The sequence below is a fragment of the Thunnus thynnus genome, chromosome 11 (assembly GCF_963924715.1).
Source record: "Thunnus thynnus chromosome 11, fThuThy2.1, whole genome shotgun sequence".
Taxonomy (NCBI): domain Eukaryota; kingdom Metazoa; phylum Chordata; class Actinopteri; order Scombriformes; family Scombridae; genus Thunnus; species Thunnus thynnus.
Genome location: NC_089527.1, coordinates 20,957,013 through 20,981,822, shown reverse-complemented (window position 1 = coordinate 20,981,822; position 24,810 = coordinate 20,957,013). Strand labels below are relative to the sequence as shown.

Below are 24,810 nucleotides of genomic sequence, written 5' to 3'. Positions count from 1 at the left end.
TTATCTCATTTGTACAGTAACTACAGTTTGCCTGTTTTCCACTACTTATCTACATCTGGTCCTGGCAGCCTTTAAAGCAAGGTAGTCCAGACTGCAGCCACATCGTCCAGCTCCTCCTGAGGGATTCCAAGTTGTTAAATCTCTTGAATTATGGAGAACAATTTCATTATGTAACAGACATGTTTCGGCCTGTGGTCTTCATTGAAACATTGCTTAAAGTTGTTGTTTTTTAATTAAAATTAATTAATTAATTTTTAATTAAGTTGTTGTCAATACTACAAGTGTCGCTAGAGATTTGATACTTCTGATTACCTCCTGTCTTTATTCACCATGTGAACATGAGAAGTTGAACCAGAAACCACATTGTTCCCAATCAAATCAAACTGAATAGATCCCTACAGTGTGTTCTTATGTTTGCATACAGTGATTGACTGCTGTGTGGATGATGTAGCACATCAACGTTAATGACCCAAACTGTCACAGTTTTGAGTCCTTCAACAATGCTCCTCTAATGCAAAGGCAGCAAAACAAGCAACTAAAGCTGTACAGTGAAAACACAGTATTTAAGCTTATTTAATTTAATGAGTCTTGTTTCTGTTAATTCAAAACATAACATGGTCCTTTCAACATCCAAAATAACTTAAACAATAATTACTTAAACATTCAGCACCGAGGAAAAAAAGATAACAGGCAGTGGTACAAACTATCCATGAACAACTACAAAGAAAGGCTGATTTCCCTTGAACACCAAAAATGGCAAGCATGTTTTTAGCGAGGTACACCCGATAATATTTCAAAGGGTTTTCCTGATGTACACAAATCACATTCAGTAACTTACCAATAAAAGTCTAAACATAAATCCTTACCAAGGGCCTGTGAGGTCCAATAATGACTTATCCAAATAAGAAAGAGAAAATACAATGATGTCCTGCAGACATATGGTCTTTACATTCTCAGAGTCAGACAGACATAAGCATTGTATGTTCGTACTAGAGAGTGTGTTAACCAGAGTTATGAAAAGGTCAAAAGAACACATTAACGATAATTAATAAGGTTCTTCACAGTGAATCTGCTGTTTTGTGTCAAACAAAACATCTTTACTGGAACTACTGTAATTACAAGCTGTATGCCTTGTAATAACAGTTAACTGAAGTTGGTTTTCATAATAACCATTTTCAATGGTAAAAAGTTTTAGGTTAAAATCACTGAAAGCAAAGAAAGTAAACACTATGACACATGTAAATCATTTTCAACAAAGGTGATACTCATCCTTGAGAGAGGAAGCATACTGCAGTAATTTGTGATTTATACTTCATATCATATTATTTCAGATATCCAAAAAGGCCAATGGAAATAATTACACCACAGTCCCTTAGTTTCTCCAATACAGATTCAGTGTGAGAGCACCTCAGAGGTACATATATTCATGTGAAGATCAGACAAGTTAAAACGTTAAAAAACAGAATTCCAAAACATTTCCTTATTTTCTAGTTCACAATACAACATTATCACTGGTTGTGCCTTTTTTAGGATTTCTACTCATATGGCTGCAGATCATTACCATAGGGTTTTAAGCGTGAGAAGAGGACTTGGTTCATGAGAGCTTCATGCTTGATTTTTTAACTCTCCATGGAGTCCAAGAACTCTTCTTCAGTGATGTGCTCCAGCCTCTTCATGACTCCATCTGAACTGGATGCTGGGTAGTCTGCTACTGGGAAGTGGGGCATAGGGTGGCTGTAGGGCGGAGGGCCCTGGAAGGAACAGCAAAGGGTGCGGAAGAAAGGCACCAGCTGGGTGATGGAGGACAGGGAGCTTTGGGTGAGGAGGGGGAACTTTAAATGCTCTGTGGATGACTCCTCACTCAGCCCATTCAGTGTCTGGAATAACATGATAACACATGATAGGATGAGATGTGGTCATGTCACAAAACAAAACTTAAATGAATCATGCAACTTTCATTCGACTTTGTTCATTTATAAAAGACAAAATCAATAAAATGAAGTTACAACTGACATTCATCATACATCATTTACATTGTAACACACCATCTTTCTGAGTATCATGCACCAAAATCGACCCAGATTTGTGTGACTATGCAGGACCCGATGTCCCAATTTAACAAAAATAATCTGCAGCTGGGAAGGAAACAATGCCACACTGCTTTGTTTTGTTTATTTGTGCCAAAGCCTTTATATTCCATATCTGAACACCTCAGATTGCATTACTGAGCTTTAACCGCAGCCAATTATCAAAGCAAAAAATCCTATGATTAGGTTCGTGTCGCCAGTGAGATGTTGCTGATAACATAGAAACATGAAGCACAGATATTGTTACTATGGTTACTTGCCTTCTCATACCCTGCAACATGATGATTTAGAAAGGTTAACCATTCAAGAGTGTAGACTTTAAAAAATGGGAATGACTATCTATATGTTTGTAATTTGTTTCAACCAGCATATGATCTTACTGCATATCGTTGCTGTATTCCTTCCAGTATTCTGACAACATGGGGTGTGCATTCCTGTTCGCCCTCTATCAATGTACTTTCTGGGCCACTGTAGCGGTTCACATCCACCTCAGGGACAAATGCCCAGCGATACCTGTACATGGAACAAACGGTGACACAGAAAAGGTAAGATGGAATAGAATACCAAGACAAAATAACTAATGCAACACCACAACTTAAATTAGAAAGGTTTTTAAATGATTTTGTCCTATTTCAGGGTCTTACATCTGAAAGAGTGGTATCCTTTCTGGAGGAAATGCCAAGGAGGTGTCCAGAAACTTGCAGGCTGACAGATACATGTCCAAGTCTGCCTGAGAGAAATTCACTGGTCCACTTCTGTCAAGGGCTCCACGTACCACTTTAGCCAGCCTAGGTGGTACACGAGAAAACATTATTAAGAGTGAGAGTATCGACAGAATTTCAGTGAAATGGAATTCATGAATAAAATAATGAACTCACTTTGAGACATCTTTATCTGCCTGCAGAGCTTTCTCTAGGCGTGCAAATATGCGGATCTAAAAAAAAAAAAAATTCCTTTAAAACAATACCACAGTGATCAGCAATTAGATTCAAACACGAGCCAGTTTTTTAAGGATTTTTCATTGCGAGGCTGATACCCACTACAGTGGAAAGGCAGACCTACAGGTTTTGTTCATTTCTTTTAATACATTTGAGAATAAGAGTGCTTTATAACACTATAAAGGACTGTATCTAAGGGGAAAAATGGCATCAGCACACCATTACTGTTCGACTGTCAACCATTTGTGTTTTTGAAGAACAAATCTGTTATAGTCTCATAGGCCAAAGTTGTGGAATTCACACATTAAACTTTAATTTCTGGTAGTTTATTAGACTTAATAAACCTCTATTTAGCACCATTCACTGTTCAAATTTGGGGTAGTATTAGATGTAACAGTTATATTACAATAACTGGGATTTACAGAAGCCTTGTATTTATTTTGTTATCTACAGTAGATTTGGGAAAATTGATGTAAAGGTTTTGATATAAACTATGAAAGTCAAAACTTTCATCAGGAGGCCAAATATTTTTTCTGCAGGGCCGGATCTGGCCCACAGGCCACTATTTGCCTACCACTGCAATACAGTATATGGCCACTGTGTATAAACCCAGGCTCTTGGAAGATGGGATCTTACCAGTTCTGTGACCATGATCGGCCACAGAGATGTCAGGTGCTGGGATGAAATCCGCAGCAGGAGAACACGAAACATCAGGAACATCTGGGCTGAAACAGCAGCGCTGGGATTCATACGCAAAGCCTCCGTGAGGCGCTCTGGAAGAAGGGGAATGAGGTCTCATAACTGCTAAACAACACATTCAGTAGTATAATGTGTAATGTGTTTCATAAAAATCCAAATAAATATCCAGCAACAGTACCACACCTTGGATGAGGGGCAGATAGAGATGATACTGATCGAGTTCTCCACTGAACATGGCAAACGCCTGGCGCTTCAGCAGCATCGGTTTCTGGTCTGCACTAGCAAACAGTTTCAGAGAGCCACTCTGCATGCCTGCAGCAAAGATAAATACAGGACTGTAACAGCAAATAATCAAACATGCTGCTCTGTAATTTGAATTTGACGCACCACTTCCAGAAGTGACATTTTGACTGCAGTGGTTTTAATATAATATCTAACCACTTTCTTGTCTGAATCTAATTTTTCAATCTTGAATACTTGAGAGGGTTGAACTTTGAGTCTGAACATCTCTGCAGCATTGCTTCTCCATGATCTCTCTCTCTCATTCTCTACACCTTGCATTTGACTGAAGAAGAATACACATTTGGGTACAGACTTGATAATCAACATTTTGGTAGAGACTTGATAATCAAGTGATGTCTGGGAACAACCCCTTGATTAACCATATACCAGCTGTGTCTTTCCTGCCTCCTGACGACTGCTGATTTAACCTTTTTTGATCCTGTCTGAATGCAACACCCCCTCCTGTTTCTGCCCCTTGATTTCACCTACCTGAGAGTCCCCCCCTTTCTATGTTGACCCTTGATCTTGTATGTGTGTCCCACTGCAAGGTCTGAATGCAAATGCTCTCCCTTCCTACCTTTTGTTTACCATTTGTTGATCACTGCCTTGATCTTACTGTATAAAGTGTTTCCATTTCTTCTGCTCTGGGTCAGTCTACTGTCTCAGACCCACTCTGGATCAGTGAGTGATTTTCTTCAACACTCTGAAGTAACATATAAATCTTTTATATCACAGATCAACTCTCACCTCCAGATTACAATTGTCTTTTTACAGCATCACACTCAATTCCTGTGGGCTGTACTCACTCATTAGGTCTTTAAACATGGTCTTCTCATGAGTCAGCAGGTGGTCAATTATGGATTTCCAACTATGGAAAACACAGAGCAGCCAAGCAGGGTTCATTAGACATTGGTCATCTTCAATTCTTTTATTTAATAATATTAAATACACATTAGAGTTACTGAAAAGTATAATAAAATACATCTGTAGGATTTCTGAAACCCAATTCATTAAGGTGGTCAATCAAAAGCATTCATTCACTCATCCTTCTGTAAACTCTGGTCATAAAACCTAAATTCACACACTCATCCACACTCTTCAAAAAAAACTGTTCATACTATCAGCAAAACTGAGTAACTACATGTGTTGGAATACATTCTGCATATCCACAATGCTATGATTTTGAATTTGAATGGTCAGCGTAACTTCTGTTTCAACTGAGTTGATATGTCAGTTATCGAGAAACTACTCCTAAATTCATGGGTAGTCAGATATTTCCAAATTCATGGATAAGTATCACCACTTCCCCTTCAAAACTAAATCTGTAACTGGTTTGAGCAACCCATAGTTCACGAGTGAAATGGTTATACACGTGACACAAAAAAGAGGAAGAACAAGAAGAAGTTTATCTTTGCAACCTCTCAGCCTTGAGCCATGTCGATTCCTGAATTTGTTTAGCCACTGAATCAACTATGTGGTCACCTGACCTTCCTATGTGCTGCAGCAGACTGAATCTCTCTGTTCAACAAACCCTGTCTACATGCTGCAGCTCTTAGCAAGTAAGCAAACCAGCCAACAGCATATGCTAGTACCACATATCCATTATATTATGCTACTAAAATGTTTCAAGGTCTTCTTACTGTGAATAATAATTGACAACACTTATAGTAGCTGAAACCCTTAACCACTATATTAGGTATTACTATGGTTTTGCACTGTAGGTATATATTCGGATTTTCTTCTTCATATTGCCTCAGCTAGTTCATTCACTGAAATGCTCTACCTCTTGTATTAATCATCAGTCATACAGTGTCTTTATTTCACAAGCCAATACCTATCATACCTACCAATACACATTACCCTATTTTACAATGCACCTCCGTTCAGTATTTTTGTATGATATAGTATGTAAATACTGTACATAAAATTCTATTTTTATTATTAATAATAAGTGATATTAATAAATAATATGATTTTATGCCTTGTGTGTGTGTGTGTCTTTTAATATTCCTTAAGTTTCAAAGAACTAGAACAGTAGTAGATGATTGTCTGGAAATACATTTCCATCCCATATTTTGCCAAAAATGCTAACCTCAGTGCACAGGTGGCATCCATGGTGAAGAAGAGAGGGTCCATGAAGAGCTCAAAGACCTCTTTCCTCCAGGCCCTTTTGGTATAGGCATAACCGCTCAGACTGCTCAGCAGCTGAGCACCCGCCGCAAAGCTGGGCATGTTGTAGGCACTACAGGAGAGAAGGTTAGAGGAACTCTATCAAGATCCAAGAGACCAGAGATTCCAGCAGTAAGATGAATCAGACACTTACAACAGTAATTACCTGTGGTTCTTCAGGTAGGGGAAAACATAGTACATGAGCCGAGAAATGAGAGGAACCGCTTTCTCCTTCTCATCACTGCGATATACCATGTCAAGAAGTGGTGCCAAGATCTACACGGTGAGAAAGTGTGTTAAATAATACCTATAGTACACACACACACACACACACACAAAGGCTCACCCACTCATTCACTTGCCATTAATAAAACCTGAAAAAAAACTTACCTCAGCCAGGAGTACAAGAGCCTGCACGCTGTAAACTGACGGAGCCGAGGAGGAGACCATGGTGCTAGCTTGAGCCATCGACTCTGACAAGAAGAAACAGAATAGTGAGTTCATGTGTTACTGTTTACCAAGCTTCTAATAAATATAGTCTTCACTATGCCAGCTGTCCTAAACTTGTTTTGTGTACTGTGGCCAGTACACATAACAATGAGGTTTGTTAAAGGCATATACAGATAGGTAACACTCAGAAGAGAAATATTTCATCATAGGTTAAAAGTGATCACTCAAAATAACTTTGTATTTATTTGAAATGACTGTTTCCTCCAAGGAGACAAATGAATGCCATGAAAATGCCCTCCACAGTTCAACAGAGCCATCACTTTAAGGGTCAAGTGTTCATGCCTGTACTGTTCCCATAAATCTAAATGCAGATGTCACTTGAGTAATTGTTCTTACGGAAACACTAGCAAGTTGAGCAGTATTTGTGATTGTAGCTTCTCTTACCATCTTGGTCCATTTTATACATGTCACAGAGCATGCAGTGCACCTGTATAGAAGCATCTGCACTAATTATTCAGGTTTTATTCTTTGTTACATCAGTGTGAAGGAAATAACAATTATCCATTGACTGTGAATGTTTTCTTAGGCCAAGGCTACGGCAATGTGTCAGAGAAGCAGCTGGAAGAAACAAGACCAAGATAAGAAATTGTGAGAATCTGGTCAGATGCGTCTTACCATCAGATAAGGACCAGGTGCAGAAACCCCCTTTCAACAGAGCTATGAATTAACCAAAAGGGCAACTGTGTATTAATTAAAAGACAACTGTTATTCTCTGAGGGTGACGAAATACTCTGTGATGTATGAGACTGTGTACAAATACGATAGCTGAACTTCATTACAGTCATCTCTCAGCCTAGAAAGCTGGAGATCCATTTACAAATGTGAATTCTGATTATTGTAATGAATAAACTTTGAAAGACAACCGCTCTCTGAATTCATCTTTAAAATTTCCATGACAATCAGTATATGGAATAAAACTCAATTTGAATTTGTACAAAAACTCTGCATTTCTCTTACAGTATGGAAGAATGTCTGTCATCTGTGCCTCTCAGATTTCTCAGGTTTCCATGGATACAGGCGCAGGTCTCTAATTCAAGGTCACATTAGACAAGAAAGATGGACATTTCCATCCATGGACTACTAAGCTGAAGTTTACTATGGGGAAAGCAGTGTTTCCATGGCAACAGTAGTGATTTGTAAGCTCTACCTGGCCCAATCAGACATAAATCCAACTAAATTGATCTCCTGGGTTTATTATTGTATTGTATTGTGTTGTGTATTTGTCAGAGTTAACTAAAGTTACCATAATGGTCACCATCCATTTCCGTGTCATCAGGTTCCTCTGCCTCAGGGCACACCTGTGGCTGAACTTTGACCTCGAGGCTGCGGCTGAGCCAACTGGTCTGCTCCAGAGATGATCCTGCGATCCCACCCACTGCCTCGAGGATCCGCTGAGTCACTTCCTGCACAATAATGCCATCATCAATATCACTGCAGTATCTCTCTCACACACCACACACTTGCTATCTCAATCATAGCTGTAGTTATAAAGCATGCATCATACCTGCAGATCTCGGGTGTCCTTCTTATTGTCCAGGTTGGGGAGCCTATTAACAATGTCATTGAGGATTCTGCAAGATACAAATTGTTACTGAATTTTCCCCAAAGAAATTTAACAAATGTACACAAGGATTTTTTTTTCATAATACACCAGCAAGCCTTTCATTGTCACTATCATTAAAGTGTAGTATGACCATTATGGTTGCTTGTCTGACCTGTCTGCTGAGTACAGACATGGACTACAGTGTATTTATGAGCTTGTTTGGTGTGTATACCGTGATACTATTTGTATAAGCACTGCACAAGAGTACTGCTACTATTACTGATCAGACTTTGGATAAAGAATGAGTGTGTAAAAACTGACCCCAGCAGTAAGAAGTGCCCAGGCGGGGCCAGGTTGAGCTGAACAGACTCCCGTAAAAGACTGAGGAGAGGAGCGATGTTTTCCTGCACGGCCTGAGCTGAAATACTACATACAAAAAAGAGATTATTATAAAAGTGAGCATTTGTAGAATCACCTCACTAAATTTGAGTTCTTGCATTATATTTTGCTACTTACCTCTGGATATAGGTGTAACTGAACTGTAACATGGGGATATCTACCAGGGTTGACTTCTGGAGAGGACACAGTAGAAAATGAGACAAAAATGAGTGAAAATCAACTTTCACTGAAACTTCTTGAATACAAGTTCGGAGCATCTGTGCATGTGTGCATGTATACATGTTTGTGTACCTGATCTCCTTTTATCTGATGTGGTTTTTTCACCACCTCCTTGACCAATTGTAGGATGGTATCCGTGTGCAAGGTGTTCAATGATTTCACCAGATCCACAATGGTTAGACGAGACTCACTGGCCACAGGTAAAACCTAAAGTAGAGAGGAGCGCAATGATGCCGCAGGCACTCTAAAGTCTTCCAGTGAGTGTTCTTTCTTTTTTCTAGACACATTACAGTTCTTACTTTGTTTTTGTGCCTCCTCTTACTCTTCCTGCTGCTCCACACTGCTCCCACTGAAGCCATGAGCTGAACCCCATACTGCTCAGTCAGAGGGACCAGAAACTCCAGTATCCGCTGCCGTAGAATCTACAAATGCACACACCATTAATAGTTGAAATCTGCCACACTAATATATGCGCATGGGTTAAACACATCACATAAAGAAAAACAAACAGCACAAATGACGCATGTCACCTTGGTGCTTTTAAAGTAGACAGAGGTAGAAGTGTGTCTGCTGCTCTGTGCAGTGTCAGATGCCCGCCTCTGAAACTCTTCTCTCATGACCACACCCCATAACAATGCCATACTACTGAGCATGTGCGGCAGTGCCTCAATCACAGCATTGCGTGCATTACGGACATCCACAGGATCACGGGCAACCAGGGACTGTCAGAGAGAGAGAGAGAGAGAGAGAAGAAAACATTTACATTCACATAGATATAAAAGGTACATATCTGTGTGCATGTGTGGGCTTTATTCCTCACTCTCTTGTTGTCCAGTAGACAATAGTGTGTAATGGTGGTCAGGCCTTCTAGCAGAGTTAGAGGGTAGTCAGGGGCGATGTTCTCCTTCCTACCACTCAGGCTGATCAGAAGACAGAAACATAAATCAGACATTTAATTTGAAGCACTGTGATGTCCTCACAGTAGAAACAGGAGCCTCTTGTATAAAAACCTAGAATATTATTAATTATATATATTACACATATTATTATAAATCGTCATGATATTCAGTACATAACTGAAGGTCAGGCAAGCAACTAGGTAAAATGATACATTACACAGTGTAACGCTGTAGAGGTGATAAACTATATGACAAATTAGATTTTGTGTTTGCATTTTCAGTGGTGCTCAGCCTACCTCTGACTTGACTTTCCTCCATCGTGCTCATAGAGCTTGACCAGTTCGTCCAAGTTTCTGCATATCTGACTGATAAGCGGAGCCACAATGATGCCTAATGAGCGTCCCAAGTAGGGCAGAGAGGAGCACAGCAGTGAAACCCAGTGGGGGTGCATGGCATAGCCATACTGTGGCTGCAGAGCCCTGGCTGCAGCAGAGACAAACATTCCTTGGGCTGTGATGGGGTGGCTTTGGACGTACTGGGCCGCCTTGATGGACTGCTGGAAAAGGACAGCGGTTTGCCACTCACGAGCAAGGGGGGTGCTAGCAATCGGGTGTTCACGAGGCTCACCGGACTGGCCAGATGCTCCACCTGACCCAGCTGCAGAGACAGCCCCACCAGGCCACACATGGTATTCCAGGACTATGAGAGCCTGAAGGAGTTTTAGTAATTCCATTTGTAAGGGGTACTGCTCCTGCCCCCCTCCTGCTCCAAGATTCACCAGGCTCTCCTCCGACAGGCCTCCCTGCTCATCTAGCATCTCAAAACTCCTGGATGGTCCCTTGTCTATTCCCTTCTGGCTGACATACATAGATGCAGAAAGTGTAAGCAGAGCATATTGCTGCACTTTACATCCTGAGAGGAGTCTGCGGATGGGCTCCAGACTGGCCCCATTGCCGTCTTGTCCCCGTGCCACACAGCCAAGCTGGTTCACCATCCGTGTCAGCACCTCCACACTCTTCACCTGAACCTCCCTGTTTCCCTGCAAGTCAAGAGGACTAAGACTCAGGTAGGAAGGGTAATGAGAGCGCAGAAATCGCAGGCACAAGGACACCAGCAGTTCAATGAGCAAGGATGGGGGTACAGAGGGGGAGGAGGAAGGGGAAAGCAAGCAGCCATAGAAACCTTTGCCATCCTGAGCCTGTTGGTGGCGCTGCAAGAGGTTGGAGACCAGGTTTAAATGTGCAGCAGAGCTTGTGTCCAGAGAGGTGGAGGAGAGGGCATCCACCAGAGGGCACTGGGCACTGCTCCTCAGAAGGCTATCTAGCAGTGCTAAGCCTTGGAGCAGATGGCGCCAGCCACCCGCCACAGGATACAGCAGCACATGACGGAACAGAGAGTCGATGGCCTCTCTCCTCTCACGCTCCTGTTTTAACAGGCGAGACCTGGCCATGGCCTCCAGCTCTACGTCCTCCTCATCCTCACTTGACAGTGAATCAGATGCCTGTGTGTGCTCGGACTCTGCCCTCCGCAAGCCGTTGACAAGGGCTCCTTCCTCAATGCTGCGGTAAGGGACAGAGCCAGAGCTTGAGTTCTCTGTGGATACCTGGGCACCACTGGTGTCAGCTGACTCAGTGTGTTCACTCTCTGCCTCCTCCTCCTCCTCCTCCTCCTCTCCACCCTCCTCCTCCTCCTCTGTCTCTTCACTCTCACTCCGGGATACCACTAAAGTGTCTGGTAGTTTGGCCAACTCTGGACCATTGTCTAACTCTGCCCACAGGGATTCCCGGTCCACAATGTTCAGGAGATTCAAGGAAGTGACCTCTGTAGCCATTGCATCCACAGATGTGCCAGATGTTTTTGTGGAGGATCGACTTCTGTTGCTTAGAACCTTCACGTTGCCTTTGAAAATAAAATGCATATTAGCTTACCAAAAACACACAGCGTACAGCCACAGTTAATGTTTTCAGTCAAATTTAATTCACTCATACAACATGTTGACAAATGAATTTACCAGCAGTGACATTTTGTTTGATGCTCTGAATGCTGCAACGCTGAGTGGAAGGATGAAGCAGCAACAACAGAATAGGCTCCAGGATCCGAATAACGTCATTGAGGGACAGAGCCCTGACCAGCCAGCACTGAGATGCTGCACTTACTGAGCCATCTGTACAGCTGAGACTGTCCACCACGACACACAGAGACCTGAAAAGACACACAGAGGTTCAAATCCTTCCCAGCTGTGGAAACTCAAAGTCTATAGCCACGACCCAGTGAGGCTGTAATGCTCATGACAAACCAGAAAACAAAAGAAGAGAAGAATTTGCTATCCTTAAATTTTTATCACAAGTGAGGCAAAACATGTCAGTTTTGGCCAGAGAGTAGTGCTGTTACCTAAATTAAAAGGGTTTCTCTCCTGTACTGTGACAATTTTAGGATATCTCAGAATAAGCTTGTCTGGCTTACTCTAAGCTGTACTTTGTCTTTCTCACTAAGCATGCTTATATTTGCTAAAGTTAGCATGTTAACATGCCAACAGTCTCAACAGCACTTTAACAACATTGTATTTTGAAGATGGAACGTGGGAGTGTGAAATTTTGACCTGTTGGTGGTGCCAGATGAAAGACAATGCCACAAAAATAAGCATCAAAATTTCAGAAAGTTCACCCAGTGTTTTTCTGCATGGGATACAAAGAGGCAGACTGTCTTGGCTCTCACTCAAGCTGCAGTTTTTGACATGTTTGGTTTAAATTATATGTATAATGTTGATAATGTTCATCATATTCAGATTAGGAAGTTGCTAAATGCTCTGTATTTGTTGTCTGTCGGAATCGATACCAGTTGGTAGCATGCTAATAGACCATCTTAGTAGAACTGACACATATGGTGAGCAGCTACATAAGATAGGGAGACCAAAAAGGAGACCAAATTATAGGCATTAACCTTCCATTTGTCTTTACTGCTCACTACTTTTCCACTATGTACTAACCGGTCAAAGGAGCGTCTGAGGGACATGGTCCTGTTGGTGTGGATCTCCCGGGTCAGGTGCCACAGAACAGTGAAGCGGTGCAGTGCTTCCAGCCTTACAGCCTGGGGCAGACAAACACAAGGCATACAGTGTTCACAACCCTTTAGCTTATTTGCTTATCTCATCATATGACCTAGCAGGTCCGTTTGTGTGTCCTAGTTAAACTGACACATCTAGAAGATACTAGGAGAAAATTAAAATGTGTGAAACAATTGTGGTTCAGCGTGTGTGCAGGTATATTCACCTTGTCTTTGTGCAATAGCGCCTGGCAGATAATCTCTTCACAGATGGACGCTGATGGCGCCAAACAGTGGAGCCTATAAAACAGTTCCACACAGGAAGTGTGCTGCTCTTTGCGCTCCGTGTCCAGCTGGCTCCAAAGTACCTGGGACACCCTCTGGGTCACAGCACAAAATTGCAAAATCTTGAGTACCACACTTACACAACAGCTTTGAGTTATACAAACATTTTCCCTTTGACAAACCTAACCTGATAGAAATCTGTGCCCTCCTCTATGGCATGAAGCACAGCAGGGTAGATGGGTGGCACGGTGACCATCTGCAGCCGCCCGCTCAGAGGGTTAGTGTCAGAATTCTGGTAGCGTCTGTGCTTGTCCTGGATCACCAGTGCTAAGGACTGAGAGTGGTTGATGAGCTCCAACAGAGAGGCCACTGCAGTGTGTTGGATGCTGTAGTCCCTGGAGAGGCAGCAGAGTGTCATCAAGGACCTCAGCCACACTGGCAGGCTGTCCACGTCACTGCCTATGGAAAACAAATACGTTTTATTACTACTTTGTGGGTTAAAGCGTGTACCTAAGAGTAGTATCACCTCAGCTGGATGAATACAATCAAACTGTGTGCTGACCTGTGTGACCGAACATGTCTGTATGGAGAGCCAGAGTCTCCTCTTCACTTAGGTAGACAGGGAAGGTGGTGCACTCCAGCAGCAGGTGGCAGGTGGCGGTGAAGGCCTGTCGACAGGCCTCAGAGATCTCTGCTCTGCCCCGGGGCATGTAGCCAGCTGCCCAGTCCAGACACCCTAAATGTCCACGCTCTTTTTTCTTCTCTGTGGGGGCTGCTGAGAGCTGGGTGTCAGATGTAGGGCGGTGTTTAAACTTGTTTGGATTGAACAGTTCAGTCAGTTTGTCCTTAATTTCCCTTCCCCCCTTGCCCGTCAACAAAGTCTTCTGTTCCACTGAGGCAACAGTTAGATCAGGCTGGGGCTCTTCCTCCTGTCCGCTGACATCCTCCACCTGCACCAGCAAGTATCTGAAACATGGGAGGAGTGAAAATATTAAGAGAATTAATAAAAGAGGGCAATAAAACGGTCTATCTAGATGATGACTAATTTGACAATGGCTCAGTAGTTTACCTTGTGGTTATGAAGGCCAGGATGTCCTGCAGACACTGGGTCATGGTGTCTATACTGCCTCCCTTCCTCCACACTCCTTCATCTTCTTTGCAAATTCCATTTCCCTCGGCCCCCATCCGCGGTGGGAGATGCTGCTCTGACGGTGAGGCGCTGATTCCCAATCCGCTGTCTTCAGACCTGAGTGTTGGGTAAGTACCATCTGCAGGCTCTGCCTCATCTCCTCCATCTCTGTTCAGCTCTTCAACTCCATGGTGACCATTAAGCTGACCAACACTGCCATCTTTCTCTCCCTCCTTCTCCATATCCTGGATAAAGGATCATTTATAAGATGAGGCAGTCAAACTTCAAAAATTTAGATATAAACCACACTGGCACACACTTTAAAATGCCTCACCTCTGTTTTTCTGTCTTCCTCTTCTAGTGTCTGTGACTCCATCTCCTCTGAGTGTGCCCCTGCCTCAATGTCCATATAAGCCACAGGCATCTGGATCTTACTCAGGACTTTGAAACAGGTGCGCAGGCCCTGTGTGACATCTTCTAGACTAACAGAGTCCATATGGCTGCACAGGGTCTGCAGCAAGGTGCCCAGCATCTCAGGAAGAAACTGGGACTGGATATCGGCATGGAGCTCCTGTGGGAAAACACCAGCATGTAAAAAATACTGTTTGTGTGTAGACGTTTGTTCAGGCATCTTTATGAGTCAGACTTGGGTCAACTAGTGCTGAATAATAGATACAGTTAGCTTTAAATAAATATTTACTGAGCACCAGAGGGGTACAAAAATGTCAACCAAAGAAAAAAAGGAAAATTTGTTTTTCAGTTTGTCTACATTTTTTAGTATTTGTTGAATATTTCCAAAATGTCAAACCCCAGCAGTCCGGTTTTCTGGATGAATCAATTTTTTTTTTTGATTATTAGCAAAAATCTGCTCTGGGTGTGTGTCTAAAATAGATGCCCCTTTGTCGTGTAAGTTAACTGCAGCTATTTCTTTTCACAAAGGAGGGAACTATGATGTGAAAGTGTGTGAGTTATCTACCAGAGGAAGCACATCAAGCAGGAAAATGATGAGATTGGACATCTCTGTGACAGAGGGAGCAGGATGGCTGCGGTCCTGCTCAGGAGGTGTTGGTGGGTCATCTTTGTCACTATAGTGTAAAGAGAGAAAGACAGTGATGGTTGTCAACTGATACCTGAGGGTAAACCAGGAAAGTCAGAACATATGTTGTGTATGTTCTTGGCAATGCTGCTTTACAGTGTACTATGTGAATGCTGACTTTCAGCTATGATCTTGCATTTTCTGGGCTGATATTATACTTTAAAGTTAACACCTGTTAAGTTTAAGTATTAAGCAGAATTCCCCATTATAATTCAGGATTATAATTAAGAATTCTGTGTCACAGTCATTCCTGTCTTACCTGAGAGAAGTGCAGAAGCGTCGGGTCATGTACTCCCACAGGTATTCACTGTTCATGGAGCTTACGAGCATATTCATCGTCTTTATGATCTCTGACGCATTCTTATTCTCTTTTATCTTACTGTTTAGGAAAACACAAGACAAGCACCATGGGTCACAGAGTTCGTTTTGACACTAAACAGTGTTCAGCTAAACCTGCATTAACTTGACAGTCAACATCCTTGCATCTGTTCTTTCATCTATTGCCCTCACCTGGCCAGCTGACTCCCTGAGAGCCCTGAGCTGGTTTCCTCCCCCAGCATCTCTCGACAATAGCTGTAGAAGGCTCGGACCACCTCCAACAGCACACTGCTCAAGACCGCTGGACCTGAGCAGAGGCATCACAGTAAAACAGGCTGAGACAACAACAAAGAGTGGTGGATCAAGTAATTCAGTGTTTTGATTGTGTTTGTGTGCTGTACTGCTCAGTGCTTCCTACCTATCTCCGGTTTATCCAGCAGGCTGATGATGATGCGAAAGGGCCTGAGGTATCCAGTCACGCTCTCTGGGTTGCTCTCCACATCCCTTTGTTTGAGGATGTTAATCAGAGCCTGAAGTCAAAGAACAACAGATGAGAAGGAGAGGAACGGAGGACAAACATAGATTAATGCACCGTTCAAACAGACACACCAAGACATTTAACAAACAGACATTTCACCATGATGTGAAATGTAAATTATGCTTCTTTTCATTTATTGTACAAGCTGAAATGTAGTTTGCTTTAAAATATTTAACAGAATAGTTTAATTTAGACATCATGTTTAGCTTAGTTAAAGATTTTGTTTTGGAAAATCTGATTATTTGCCAAGAGATAGATAGAGATAATGTGCAGGATAATTTCTTGGCTCAGGGCATTAACTCCCTGGAGTCTCCACTGGTTGACTGGAACAGGTTACTCTTCCCAGCCAAGAAATAGTCCCGCACATAACCTCCCGGTAACATGTGTTGCTTTCACCCTTCAGTTTTTGCAAGGATTAAACAAACAACATGTAACACCTTAATTACTGAGTTTTAGAGGTGCCTGTAGGTGGATTTTGTTACATTAGGACAGAGCCAGGCTAGCTGTTTCACTCTGTTTTCCATTTTTATTCTAAGCTTAGCTAATACATATACCAGCATATACATATATTTATGTACTTTTTCAGTTTTGGTGTGAATCTGTGTGTTAATACATAAGTGAGTTACCTGCACAATGAAATCTCTGGAGTAGTTGTTGAAGTAGAAGGATGTATGTTCCTCTGTGGTAGTGGAGAGGGTGGGATGTGGTGCCACCATCTCTCCTTTTGTGTCTGTGCCTGAAAACACATGCACACACGCGTGCAGACAAACATTAGTGAGCAAATTGAGAGAACCACTGATTGATCGAGCTCTGACTGCCTAAAAGTGGTTTGATACACATGATTCATCACTTAAGTGTTTTCTATTGATCAGAACCTAGGAGCCAGGCGTAGAGGCGTCTGTTGAGGGACATGTCTCTGCGGAGTAGTGTGAGTGAAGCTGCAGACACCACTGTGGTCATGTCTTCCACACTCATAGCAATAGTGGTCTCCGCTGGATCCTAAACCAACAACACAGATGTAGCTGATGAGGACAGGAAACAATAGGAGAGTAATGATGGGACAGACGCCAAGTTCAGTGCAACAGAAATAGGAAATAATATTGGAGACCATTCACAAAACTAATTTTCATACAATTTGTTTTGCTATTGTCTATATATCTAATATTACACAAAAGTGATTAAATTAAGACTTTATTAAAGAATATTTTTACATTTATTGTAAGTCTGTCCCATGTGCTGCTGCACAGAAATTGACAAAATATTCATGTTTCAAGCAGCAGCAGTGATAATGATAGCTGACAATATCAATGATAGCCATCAAGGGTGCAATGTACAGAAACATAATTATGGGGTTATTCTTGCTTTTTTCCCTCTAAATAACCTGAATCTAATATTTGTCCATCAATTCTGTCAATCATGATGACATTTAACTTACCAAATTAACTGCTGTGATCTAATAATATTAGTGACATTGCTGCATCACAAGGGCAAGCAGCAAACCAGTTTAACCCAATTATCTCAATAATTGAGGTAATTAGACAGAACTGTCTATCTCCTGGACATTTACAACAAACAGTTTGGGAATAATTTTAACATTCATCTCTATTCTCTTCCCAAGAAGTGTTTTGATAATTAGGCAACATTATTGATTTGTTTACAACATGCTCGACTGTCTCATCTGTTACTTGCCCCAATGGACTGGCGATACGGTAATGTCCCTAGATTTCAGCAATAAACACTGGTGCATAAAATGTTCATAAATGTTCATCATAATGACTGAAAATAAGACCCCGGTTGTAAATAAATGAACCTTTCTTTTGGACAGAAAACAGAGGAAAAAGATGTTACAGAACTCTGATGATCTAAAGCGATGTCAAGAGGAGGAATGCAGAAACACTTTACTTAGATCACTTAGAATCAAAGATGATGTCCAGGAAAACAAGTAAGCAAGTTAATGTGTGAACCTACCAGACATTTAGCAAAAGGGAAAAAGAAGAGCAGGATTTCTAGCGTGTTCCTCTGCACCAGGACATTTGAATCTTGCAGAGAAAGACACACTGACTTCACCTGGAGACAGACAGAGGTCGAGAAGTTCAAACAGATGACAAAAGATGGTGATGATGTAGACTTTACAAGTAAGTTGAAATATGATTAAAACAAATGTCCACAATGGAAAATGTTTAAAATGTTCTCCACTGCACATATGACAAGTAAGACAAACACACTCACCACAAGGCGATGGTCGTAGCCCAGCATGTGTATTTGCTGGTCCAGGGTCAACATGCGGTCAAAGTGTGTGACTATAAAGACCGAGGCGGGCAGTCGTACCAAGGGGCTGACCAGCATACTGCCCCACAGGGCACCATAGAAGACCTGCTGACCCACCAGCAGTGACAACTTGAGCAGCAAAGCATCAGTCCTGGACAAAGTGAGAGGACAGGGTGGAGAAAACTCACTGACATGCTTTCAATAACATGTCAACTAATAAATCTATATTTCTGAGTGGCTTTTGGTTATTACTGTCAATTCTGACAATTGCTTTAGTATAGAGGTACTGTAGCATAATAACACTCACCCAAAAAAACACATAGAGCAACTCTTCAATACATTAGCTTCTGAAGTATATCAAATTTTGATAAAGGATTATATTAGTGAGAAATTAAATTTGAAATGCAAGAACCAAGGTTAGGTTTGAGATTATTTAAGATGCTGTCATCTCCTCACAAAAATGCATGTGCTGTGTACCTGTCATAGACCTCCAGTCCCTCCTCCAGGCCTGGCAGTAGTCCTGTTATAAAAGCCTGAAGACTTGGCAGCAAAGCCCTCTGCAGTGGGAGATAGTAACGCTCGTATAGTGTCAGCAGGACAGGCTTCACTGCCATTGCTGCATGGCCCAACAGCGGGAACAATCCTGAGCTAAAAAACAGACACACACACACATCAGTGAGTTACATCATAAAAAAGCATACATGCACACATAATCAGGCCAGCTCTCTCCTTGAAGCAAATGAACTGTTCTGTTTATTCACCTGTAAATGAACAGATCCTTGGCTAGCCATTTCGTTCCGATGATTTTGAAGATGACCTCATAGGTCTCCAAAGCCTTGAGGTGCACTCCGCTGGGGAGGGCCGGGTGCAGACACTGGGCCAGACGCTTCCCTATGATCAGCCTCTTGGGCAGGAGGGAGTAGCGAAGGTTACTCTGCAGTGCCTGACAGAAAGAGAGAAAGAATTTATATAGTAAGTGAGAATTCAGTCAGATCCACTCAATAAAACAAATAAAGCCGCGCAAACGCACAAGAATAACATGACTTTGTGTTTACTGTTGTTCAGTTTCATGTTTAACACATGACAATTTTCTCTCTCACACATTCTGTGTGTACTTAAAGGACCAACTCTTTTGCTTTAACACACACAGACACTCCAAAGTAAATATCTGCTCTGCAAGTAAATAGAAAAGTGGCATATTTATAGCCCAAAATAAATGGGCAGAAGACTTGAGCAATAAGGCCGTCTAACACAGAGTCTCAGTGAGAAAAAAAAGAACTTCCTCATAACTACAGAGAACTAAAACTTATAAAGCAGCTGTGAAGATGACACTTGCAAAATATCTACACCAAATAACTGTGAAAACTAATGTTAATTCCAGGAAAACACTAGAAAACAGATCATGTGTTATGTTGAGAAACTTTACTGTGCGCATAACTGGATGCAGCAATGTCGATTCACATAAACTGAGATATCAGGAGGAAGTCATTAGCAGCTACAGTATTTTAAGGCATCAGGTCGTCTCTGTGCATCATACTGTACCTTGTTGAGCTTGCCCAGAGAGGAAATGAGATCTGCCCACTCACTCGAGGACTCAAAGTTTCGCAGCGCTTTCTCAATGACTGCCGCATAGCTACGATAACGGTAGTCATTCTGCAGCTCTAATTCCTCAGGATCCATGATACATCAATCTGATCCCAGCATGTTCAGCACAATATGTCTGAAAAACAGGAAAGACAAACAAAATGTTTTTAGCTAAGAGGCAGAGGGTTTAAGAAACTCACAAGAAGAATCAGTTCTGCAATAGTATCGGTCTGTCTGCAACCTGTTGGATATCCCTCTGCCTCTGAGGCTTGTTTATGGCAAATAAAATTAGCCAATTAGCGCTGTTCACTGACATACACAAACCACGGGGCAAAGGAGACAAATGTCCTCATTCATGACTGGTCAGCGTTTGCCTGATTGACCTGTCCCTCAATCTGAAGAAGGAGGCGTCCTTCTAACATACTGTGTGGCTCTGCATGCATGCATGTATGAGAGAAACAAGTTATGGATTGGGTATAAATGCAATGAGCAACATAGTTTGCTCTTCTCTTCTCTACACAGTGAAATTAAAAGCTGCATGTACTGATTTCTTTGGCTACTTGGGGGCAGCACAACAAACCGTAAACGCAACATTGACATATTATCGCATTATAAATTATTTGACAAACGTGTGAGCAAATGCTTATTGGACAACACAAGCAATTATTTTCGAGCCGTATTCTTGGCAACCTGACAAACCCAAATCCAATATTCACTCTCTTTTCAGCTTCCATTTTCACAAACTCCTGACAAAAATATCTGTCTCTTAACCAGCCAGATGCTAACTTTGTCTGCTGTTTGGTGCTGGGCTGGTAGTGTACAGCGGTTTTATCCAAGACGTTTGCGGAAAACAGCTCCATGCTGCGACTGGAAGCAATGTAGATGAGAGCGGTGAGAGTGAACTAAACAGTAATTTTGCAGGCTTTGAAACCAAAACAATGAGCTGAAAGATGCCTGCTAGAGCTGAAGAAGACTGCAGAGTCGGTTGATAATTACTGTATCTGTGGGTCTGTCATTTGATCCATTGATAATAAAAATACAGCAGCTTCGAAAAAGGAAGAACTGAAATAGCAAAAATATTTGTACTTAGGTAAAAAAGTATCCAACTGATAAATATACTGATTTCTTGCTTTCATGTACATGACAAAGGCAGTGGAGTATGAGTGTGTGTGTGTGAGTGTGTGAGTGTATGTGTGGTGTATTTGAATACAGCTAAACACAGAAATGGATGGGGGAGTAGGAAGAAGGAAGGATTAGAGGAGCACAGACATCTGGACTCCCTGTGGTTGAGCTGAGAGGGGCTTTGCCATCGTGGACAAGCCCAATACCACGTGCTCATGCACCAGGACGACGCTGCATTAGTGCCGATGGGTGACTGACAGAAAAAGAATCAATGAAAATGTAATATTTGATTCATTTTTTAAGTAAGTAAACAGTGTTTGTTGGTTAAAGCTTTAAAAATGTGAGGATTTGCTGATTTACCTCATCTCATATCTTTATAAACGTAATACTGTGGGTAAAATAAGCAATTTGAAGGCAAATTTGCAAGTTTCTGATAACTTGTTACAGGTATTTTTTGTTACTTTTTTTTTTTTTACATTTTATAGCCTAACAATTAATCAGTACGTCTAAAAAATAATCCCTAGGTTAATTGTTTCTGAAAATAATCATTTATCCACTGCCTACAACAGACTTTCAGTGTAATAATAATACAGGAAAAAAGCCTAACCCAGTTCTTAACCCATGGGAATGAGAAGGAGGAAGAGTTGTCTTTTTTCTTGTAAAGAAATGATAGGAGAGTGAGCGAGAGAAAACTGGGAGATAACTAGTAAAATTAAAGATGAACATGTGATGAAGAGGTCATTTCTCTTTTCATCCCCTGAGTCGGCCTCCTGGTATGCTCTGCTGGAAACGATAATGGGTTTTAGAGGCTGATACAGATATTGATATTTGTGCAGTTTTTAAAAATCCAATAAAGATGTATCAGCCATATTCATTTTTTAACATTACATAACAGAAATATTTCTGATAAGGGTCCTTTAAATTGTTTATCAAAGAGTTGTGACCGTGATATTAACTGTCAAGGCTATGTAATGGCAACACTGTTTCTAAATTTCCTAAAACGTATTGCTGACATTTCTGTACTGCACTTTTTTGTTACTTATCAGCCAAAAAATACTCGGCCAGATGAGTAGGAGGTCATGTTCTGTGTATTTAGTTAGATGTGATAGTTTTTGCATACTGTTGCCATGTTATCTAATTTACAAGAAAATGAGGTTTGGGAATAGTCTGCTATATTACTGTGGGGGGTTTTTTGTATGTGGCTAAAATAAAAAAGGTTATGATGCCATATTAATTTAACAAGATCAATGAGTGTATAATATATCATGTTTTGGTAACATTTACATTTAAAAAATAAGGCCTTTTGTCACCAAAATGTGTGAAGAAATGATCCAACAGTTGAAAGTGTCCTTTTCTAACATCGCCAGGCAAAAAACACGTCTTATCCTTAAAAGCCACATGCTGGACTCGTGACCTCAGTCTTAAAATCCTACAGCCCTGTCGCCGGTGGATTAAACTTTCCAAAGTGCTTTTTTCCCCCCCAACTGACAGCTTTGATATGGATATTAAAGTGCTTAAATGTTGAGTATGTAAAAGAAGAATCAGCCTAAATGGCATCTATACTTTGATTAAGAAATCCTATTCTACACCGATCGTGTTCATCTGTTTTTGTTCAGATAGACTATAATTCTTCCTGCAAAGAGAATGTGAGTACAACCATCCATCCTAAAAAAAACCCAGCTTAGTGACAGGTGGCAACTAGATAATCAAATTGTGTAGGCCAAGCAGAAGTAAATGTACACTCTCACTTCCTCATGGCGTGTCTCAGCAGAACAGCAAGTGCAATAAAAAGAAAAAAAAAAAACCTCATGCATTTCAACAGGCTGGAAATGTGTGCTTTGAGGGTGGACTGGACACACACTGTATGGCTCCCAACAAGCCCCGCGGTGGACTGTGTCACCTGACTGACACCACCACCACCACCATGAGAGGCTTTTCTATGACAATGTTTAGCTGTGAGACGGCACATGAGAAGAAGACAGAATAAACTGTGGCCAAATGACAGTTGGCCGCTGCAGCTTTTGGCCTGGATGTACTGTAGCATCACTAGCATAACAGACTGCTGGGTGTATTATGTAACTGCACGACTACAAACCACAGACTGAATGATAATGTCATTGCCTCATAAACTAGGAAACAAGTAAGACATTATTTTTTTTTTACAATAGTGAACATGTTGGTGTAAAGCTAGCTAACGGTAATGCTCGTTTTCGTTAATACTAAAATTGAACTATAGGGTGTTCAAATATATAGCTAGCTATTAATTATTCATTACAAATATTAAAAGGTTAAATAAAAGAGGAGGAAATAAAAGAGTTATAAAAAGTCAACATATAGAAAACAGCACCGTGGTAAAAACAATTAGCTAGCTAAGTATCAGGTGCATCAATGACTCACCAAATGCGAGCACTCGCTTCAAGGGAGCCCGACTGAAAGAAGCAACAGCCCGGTCCTCATGGTACATCTTCCACACAAATACAGCACGAGGAAAAGATATAGGAAACCTGTTTTTTGTCTATAGGCAAAATACGTGTGTGTGACCAACCATCCCTAGAGTGCCAGGGGTAATAACAGTCCTATCGGGGCGGGATCCTCAAACTCAGCTGATTTCAGAGCTGAGCAACACAACAGGACGGACGGTTCACTTCTTGATACAGGAGGGGTGGGGCGTGGAGGTTTTGAACGGTAAAAGGAGATATTTGCCTTTTAAACGCTCCTCAGACAGTCAATACACGAGGGACTCAAGATAAATTCTCGCCCGGAGGGAAAAAGAAACCAGTTTATCTTCGTGCAACGTCAAAACGGAGATGTAGACATTACTGTGAGGTCACTGCCCCCGGGTTTGGTATAATCCAGGATGTGCCGTGTTTACAAACCTCTCACCTCACTGTTAGATATTTGACAGTGAGCTGCAATCATACTGTCTATGATTACAACTTACATATTTTGTAAGTTTAAACATTAAACACATAAATGTATTCCAGTATTGCTGTGAAATAGGTAAAATGTATTATTTTAATGTAATTCTAGATATATACATTGATGTCACACAGTGAACAGGCATAGCTAAACACCCTCATTATAGATAGATAGATAGATAGATAGATTAAAATATATACAAATTAAAGGAATCTTAGTAAGGTGCTGGGCCACCACATGCCACCAGAACAGCTTCAATGCGCCTTGACATTGATTCTACAAGTCTCTGAACTCTTCTGGAGGGATGAGCACCATTCTGACAAAAGATATTCAGTCATTTGGTGTTTTGATGATGGTGGTGGCGAGTGCTGTCCTAACATGTTGGTCCATAATCTCCCATAGGTGTTCAATTGGGTTGAGATCTGGTGACTGTGAAGGCCATAGCATATTATTCACATCATTTTCACACTCATCAAACCATTCAGTGACCCCTCGTGCCCTGTGAATTGGGGCATTGTCATCCTGGAAGAGACCACTCCCATCAGGATAGAAATGTTTCATCATAGCATAAAGGTGATGACTCAGAACAACTTTGTATTGATTTGCAGTGACCCTTCCCTCTGAGGGGACAAGTGGACCCCAACCATGCCAGCAAAATGCCCCCCACAGCATAACAGAGCCACCGGATCCCCTCACTGTAGGGGTCAAGCATGCAGACCATAGACTGTATACAGTCTATGATTCAGACCTGTACCGTTTTCTTG

At 41.5% G+C, this 24,810-nt stretch overlaps 1 protein-coding gene across 1 annotated transcript; it reads right to left on the bottom strand.

The window, feature by feature from the left end:
* Nucleotides 1-562: 562 nt before the first annotated feature.
* On the bottom strand, nucleotides 563-23,751 carry dop1b (DOP1 leucine zipper like protein B). The gene is made up of 38 exons (XM_067603722.1): nucleotides 23,525-23,751; nucleotides 19,964-20,141; nucleotides 19,183-19,364; nucleotides 18,899-19,069; nucleotides 18,383-18,572; nucleotides 18,122-18,220; nucleotides 17,029-17,152; nucleotides 16,780-16,889; nucleotides 16,034-16,145; nucleotides 15,808-15,922; nucleotides 15,557-15,676; nucleotides 15,178-15,286; nucleotides 14,536-14,772; nucleotides 14,142-14,446; nucleotides 13,635-14,038; nucleotides 13,260-13,531; nucleotides 13,015-13,167; nucleotides 12,732-12,832; nucleotides 11,757-11,947; nucleotides 10,042-11,644; nucleotides 9,667-9,766; nucleotides 9,377-9,568; nucleotides 9,146-9,268; nucleotides 8,919-9,053; nucleotides 8,745-8,800; nucleotides 8,550-8,654; nucleotides 8,190-8,256; nucleotides 7,929-8,088; nucleotides 6,566-6,648; nucleotides 6,342-6,451; nucleotides 6,099-6,248; nucleotides 4,813-4,874; nucleotides 3,908-4,036; nucleotides 3,662-3,798; nucleotides 2,966-3,021; nucleotides 2,732-2,875; nucleotides 2,468-2,600; nucleotides 563-1,877 (listed from the first exon to the last, which is right to left on the bottom strand). The coding sequence occupies exons 2-38, from the start codon at nucleotides 20,099-20,101 to the stop codon at nucleotides 1,620-1,622; spliced, it is 6,936 nt and encodes a 2,311-aa protein (XP_067459823.1). The 5' UTR covers nucleotides 20,102-20,141; nucleotides 23,525-23,751; the 3' UTR covers nucleotides 563-1,619.
* Nucleotides 23,752-24,810: the final 1,059 nt, after the last annotated feature.